Source organism: Brassica oleracea, chromosome C1 (assembly GCF_000695525.1).
Source record: "Brassica oleracea var. oleracea cultivar TO1000 chromosome C1, BOL, whole genome shotgun sequence".
Classification (NCBI taxonomy): domain Eukaryota; kingdom Viridiplantae; phylum Streptophyta; class Magnoliopsida; order Brassicales; family Brassicaceae; genus Brassica; species Brassica oleracea.
In genome coordinates this window covers 37,319,626-37,326,473 of record NC_027748.1, presented here as the reverse complement: position 1 = coordinate 37,326,473, position 6,848 = coordinate 37,319,626, and the positions used below count along the sequence as shown (strand labels likewise).

Here is a 6,848-nt window from a genome sequence, read left to right as displayed (position 1 = left end):
GTCGGGAATTAGGGTTTTTACTGCTCGGATTTATTTCTTGTTTTTAGGGTTATGGTATATGAGAGCAACGTCGTACTGATAACGTGTTGTAAATGAAGTGTTGGGAAAATACTTCTCTTATCATTACTGTCGACCAGAAGGTCCATATATATACAAGGCATTAGACCGTCATAAGGTCATGTTTATCCTAACATGATAAGGATAAGGATAAACACTATGTTACAGATATACATGGAATATATACTAGATAAACACATAGTCTCTGGTTGTCTTTATCATGTCCCGGATTGGGCCTGCAGTACGGGCTGGTCCATGGTCGATCATCATTTGGTTTATAACATTTAGAAAGAAGATTGGTTTAAAGAAAGATTTTTCACCTGAAAATCAGAAGAAGATTATTTTAGAATTATTTTAGAAAGAAGATTAATGGTGCAAAATTATGGTTCTTTATTTCAATTTCATTCAATAAAATTAAGGGGGGGTGTATTGAATTTAAAATTTGAAGTAATTTGAGTTTTAATGAGTTTGTAGATGATTGCAGGAGAATTAGAGAATTTGGTATGGTTTTTGTTAAAACACTCTAGAATCTCATCTAAAACAGTGAGATTTGGATTTTTATTTTTATAATTAAGAACTCCCTCAAACACTCTAGAAACAATTAAAGTACTTCAAAATCTGTAATTTAAATTTTGTTCAATAACAGTGGATTTTAGAGTGTTTTATGAAATGACAAGTTCAATAACATTGGATTTTAAAGTGTTTTTTAAAATTCATGTTTGAATAACAGTGGATTTGTCATTTTAATACAAACTTTTGGTCGAATACACCCTCTAAAATTTAGATGCCAAATTGATATGAGCCGACTGCTATCGGTTACAAGATTAGCTACTTCTCTTTCTCTTCTTAACATTTAAAGATCGCAGTCAGCTCATATCATTTACACTTCCTTCCTTTTGCTTGGTAAAACACAGACAAAAGCTTTGCTCACCATCTTAGCACGTCCTAACGCTTTCACAAGCTCAGAGAGCACACCAGGGCGAACACTAATATACACATTAACAACCAGACCCTGTATCGTTTCTATACATTTCCCCGTAAAGCCTAGCTTCTTCAAACCCATTTAAAAAACTGAAGGATTGTACGTACTAGCCAATGGTCTAGGTTGAATTTGAGAACCTATAAAGCTTTATCAGCGTCAGTGTTGAAATAAAGAAAGGAATGACCCGAAGAAGAAGCTAGTTGATGATCCAAAGAGAGTTCATCAAGAGAAGCTAATTTGGTTCTGTCCATACATGCTTGCTCCAGAAACTACCTTCTTGACCTAACTTACCTTACAAGGCAAGAAAGGAGTTGTGTAGACTATTATGGACGTTGGGAACTTCTGAGAAGTCAAGGAAACCAGTTTAAATTCAAAAGAAAGGATCTGGTTTAAAATTAAGCAAGAAAGATCACATGTGATGCATAAGGAGAAGAGCAGACCTGTCACTTTCACTCAACCAGACTGTGCTCATATCTCTCCTGTCACTCTGTACTGCCTCTGGTCTAGATTAAACTTGGCTGTATCCTCCTTGTCTTCATCAGAAACCCCACAATATTATTAGTTTAGTCATTCCCTGATTTATTCATAGTTTATTGTAAGTGATTGTCTATTTAAAGACCTTCACCACCTCTTGTAACATTTGAACAATATAGGTCGACTACCTATTTCCCCACGAGAACTATTGTATAGTGCTATATGTCTCCGAAACTATTATCTCTATCTATTTGTCCCCGAGAATAAAGTTCCATTCCTATTCCCCCCCCGAATATATAGTTCGAAACCTATTTCTCCCCAATCATCGAATTAGACGGTTTACTATCGGTTTACTATTTCAAGATGTAAACCAGAGCCGAAATAAACCAAAATACAGTCAATTAACCAGACCACAACCCGACCCATTAAAACGTGAAAACTCTCTCTGTAAAAACCCCAAATCGCAAAAATCAGTAAGAACCCTAACTTTGGAAATTGATTTTAATCTTTGCGAAGGTGATGGCTGGAGGTCAGAGCAACACGTCTGGAGATTCGAGGGGATCATCGTCTGGTCGTCGACCCTCAAGAGGTGCTGGAAGATTTTTTGATGTTCCTAAGAAATGTTGGTGTGGTGAGGTAAAGGTGACGTTGACGTCCAATTCCGACCAGAATCCATACCGAAGATACTTGCGATGTTCATTTGCAGCAGAGAATAAGGTAATGTAATTGTTTCAAATAGTGCTTGGGATTTTTCTTTTTGATTATCGGTGTTGTGATTGTTTTTAATTTGTAGCTTCAAAATGATAATCATATCTTTAAGTGGGTGGATGAGGCTTTATTGAACGAGGTTGATACACTTTTACTTAAAAATGCAAGACTTGAAGAAGTGATTAATGAGATGGCATCAAAGAGTGTCTTTGAGAGGACTGAAACAGAGATAATGGCGAGGGTTGAAGATGCATTGGCTGCAGCAAATGCAAAGATGAAGAAGACAATGATCGTGGTTGTGATTGGAAGCTTGACCTTGGTTGGTATGATGGGAGTTATGTGTCTGATGAGAAACTGAAGTGTTATGCAACTGGCTGTGTTTGTTTTCTTCATGTGTTCTGTTTGTATTCTTGTAGATAATGATTGTATTTATTTTTATTGTAGGGGTTTAGGACTATTGCAAGTTATGAATGTGTTTTCCTTGTTTAGTATTGTTGAATTACATGGTTATTTTTGGTTTGGAACAACGGCTTGCACAAGCAAACAAACATAAACAAATAATCCATGTGCTTTCCACATAAAAAGGACAAAAGATATTGGTTTTCACAAAAGAGTTGGATGCTTTCTACATAAAAAGTGCAACCCCACTAAAATCCACAAACCCCGAGATGATGTTTAGACAACATCCTAGATAAGATAAAGACCAAAGCACTCATCAACACATATCTTCATATCCAAGAATTACATGACATCCACCTTGAGAAGTAGTTGGTGAGGCAGTTTGAGAAGCAGCTGGAGAAGAAATATGAGAAACTGCTGGAGGAGGAGCTTGAGAACCACCTTGAGCAGCCTAACAAAATACAAAATGGAGAAAGATAAGTGATCCTATCCTTGATACACACATCAGTCGAAGAAGAATATAAAAAGCCTTGTTCTTTGTGTGAAACCTTGAGTTTACTTATGAGATTAGTTGAGTAGACTTGCCTGAGTTGTCTGCTATAAGATAGATCGGTCAGCCATTCTGAATATTCCGCAATGCATTATATGTTTCTTGTGCTTAGGTTGCTTCTTTGTCGGGGATTCATTAACTCCTTTTTTTCTTTTCTTTTCTGCTTTGGTAATTTTTTTCTTCCCAGGTTGTTTTGGATCAGGAGGAATATGAACATCAGGAGCACTCGTACAAGGCCAAAAAGGAGCACCTCTCACTGGAACAAGACCTTCAGCATAGTTCCGCCTCCACATAGCAGTACGAAACCAATGGCAGACGAAGTTTTCTGGTGCGAGTTTTTTCTGTAACATCACGCCATATGCATGCTCGCAGGGGATTCCACAAATCTCGAATTTCTTGCAAGTGCAAGTTCTCCTCTCCAAACTCACACGGTAAGTACACCAGCCAAGCTTTACTTCATACATCCCACCGAGAATGGTGATGCGGTCCTCAGGCCGGGGATGATCCCTCCCAACCGGATATAGTTTTGGTGAAGAAGACATCATCCTCCTCTGGAGGAGGAAGCTGCGGCTGCTTGACATAGCCGAAGAAAACATTATTGCTAAACCCTTTTTGTGCCTTGTACATTTTTTTGTAACCATTATACTTTATATTAAGATTTTATATTAGGATTAGGACTAGAATATCCGTAATATTTTATTGATTTGGAGCGAAAAATCTAAATGTTTCCAATTACATGAAACAAAACAAATAGTAATATGTAATATCTGTAAAAATAAAACAAACCAGTAATTTAAAGAACATATATTCAATCTGATCTGATATGTATATATATAAATTGTATAATTATTTTATTTTATGTAAGTTTTATAGTATTTTTTATTTAATGAAACGCTTATTTTAGTTATTAGAGTTTTAATAAATACTAGGTGTTTTGTCCGCACATGCGGGCATGATCGTTTTACTAATAATTAGTAATATATATTATGATTTAAACATCATGATAACTTATTCTTTATATTCTTAATCATTTTACTTCTCTTCGATTTTTATTTTGATCTACGACTTGTTAATACAAAGGAAATATATAAAACTATGAGACCATAAGAGCATAATTACGTGTCAAATATTACACACAATAAAATAAAATAAGAATATGAAATTTTGGTCTCTCTTAATCTACTTTGTATTTTTGAACCATAAATATGAATTAACTTACCAAAAAAAAGCATTAAAACACACAAAATCCAAATAAGAACAAAATAAGTAAATAAAAACTAAATTTCGATTATAATTTTGAAGATTTAACAAAAAACGAACTGAGATAATGACAATATTTCATTGGTTTACTTGATCAATATATACATCGACTTATCTTAATATTTCATAAGTTTACCTTTAATAAAAGAAACAATAGATAATGATAATTTTATTATTAAAGTTAATTTATGGTTAATAATATAATGATAAATCTAATTATTCATTAAAAATATATTTACTTTTAACCGTTTTAGAAACTAAACCATTAAAGACATGTTCATAACATGATTACGTAGACAATTCTCTAAATTTAATATCAAAGCATATTTTTCTTATAGATTAAACAGTAATAAAACATACACGTGAAATAACTATTGAAGTAATTCAGAATACCTAATTCATAATTTCAAATTCCATGTAACAAAACCGATTTGATTCTAGTATTTCAAGAAAAACATAGAACTCCAACTATAAAAAAACAAAATATCAAAAGTACATAAATATAGATGTCAAAAACTATAATTGAGATAACTTGGAATGAATGAGAAAATTGAAACTATAGAGTTTAAAACTTCTTACATCATATGAAAATAAGAATTGGTCCTAGCTTTTTTAAAATAATTATAATTGTAATTCCAATTAGAAATTTTGAAATAGTAATTTTATTTAAATTAATAAATTAATGATTTAAGCTAAAAACTAATAAAAATCTTGTGAAAGTTAAAATAATTATAATCATAATTCCAATTAGAAATTTTGAAATATTTATATTATTTATATTAATAAATTATTTAGAAATCAAAATATTTATATTATTTCAATTAATAAAATGATGATTTAATCTAAAAATTAATAAGAATATGACAAATAAGCAAAATTAGCTAAAATATTGGAAAATGTGACAAATCAGTAAAATCACTTCATAAATAATAGTATATATTGTTATTTATTTTACTGTACAATTTCAATTTATTTTCTAAATTTTTTTTGTTTTATTTTATTCATATGCTTGCATAGCAGTTGAAAAATATATAAAAAAAATAAATATCTGAATATCTGTGTATTTATGAGTCGAATTGCATCATATAATTGATTATCCTGACAAAATGAATTGGATCAAACTGTTTTATCTTATAAGTGACAGATGGGATCAAACTGCTTTGTATATATTTATAGAATTATATAAAATTGCATAATTATTATTTTATATATATATATATATATATATATATATATATATATTAAAATTGCTTTATGCTTGTTTTTGTCGGCCAACTATTTTTTTCTGTCGGCCAACCGATTGTGTTAAAGCCCCAAATACTGATAGTTTCAGATTTTACAATCCCAAACAATTAATAAACAATTTAAATTTTTAAGCGAAACTTTTTTAAAAGTCTCAGGACTTTATTCTAATTTTGTCCTAGAACCTCCCAAATTTATTCTATTTTGTCACTCTTAATAAATTGTTTTTTTTTTGTAAATTACAGAAATGTGGCTAAGTACCAAAACACCCTTAATGAATTACCTAAATTACAACCCAACCTAAACTAAACCCTCTAAATATCAGGGCTTAACTCCAAATGCCCTTATGGAAAAAAATTCATTATTCTTGTTCCTTCTCTTTTCCCATTACCCCTTTGTCTTTGAATTCTCTATAGTAACCTTTCTTTCTTTAATATATTTCTTCTCCACCTCATTAATTCATTTAATTTCTCAATTAAATACACTCAACCAAACACAACAACCAAATGGGGTCCACAAACAACCTTAACCAATCAGATTTACCTTGGCCCACATGTCTTCATGTTCCCTCTCCTCTCTCCTCTGTCCGCGTGTGAAGAGCTCTTCTTCCCCATCCTTCATTGGCGATTTTGAAGCTTTAACATCAGGTAATTCTTGTCCGTTTTTCATGAAATTTTGTGTGAAATATCTTTTAAATGTTTGTGTAAACCATGGGTAACCTAAAAAAGTAAGAATTGATGAAAATTTGAAAGAGAAAAAATGAATTTAAAAACTGTGTATATGAATTTCGAGTTTAATTTATGTCCGTTTTTGATGAAATTTTTGCTGGAATACTTATAAAAATAAGTGTATATATCGGCTAGTGTAACAAAAAAAAAGGTTGAATGCAAATTTTAAGAGATTTAAAAGGATTTTGTAAACTGTATTTATTGGTTTTAGGGTATATTTTATGTACGTTTTGAGCCCGTTTTGATGATTTCTTCGGTGTAATTTCATTAATATGAATTATATAACATGGGTAATGCAAAATCCGAACAAAATCTGACTAAAACGTTGATTAATTAGTGCAAGGATAATTTCTGGGTATTACTAAGATAACCCGTTTTACTAAGGCAACGTGGTATTACTGATACTACTGGTATTACTATGTTTACAAATATTACTAGTATTACTGGT

General features: G+C 31.6%; 1 protein-coding gene across 1 annotated transcript in view; it reads left to right on the top strand.

Annotated features, from left to right (window-relative positions):
- The window catches only part of LOC106339122 (uncharacterized protein At4g04775-like), a 3,817-nt gene extending 1,238 nt beyond the window's left edge, over positions 1-2,579 (top strand). Inside the window, exons 3-4 of the mRNA XM_013777935.1 lie at positions 2,030-2,230; positions 2,307-2,579. Of these exons, the coding sequence (XP_013633389.1) occupies positions 2,030-2,230; positions 2,307-2,579 (474 nt within the window). The remainder of the gene's footprint in view (positions 1-2,029; positions 2,231-2,306) is intronic.
- The last annotated feature ends 4,269 nt before the right edge of the window (positions 2,580-6,848 follow it).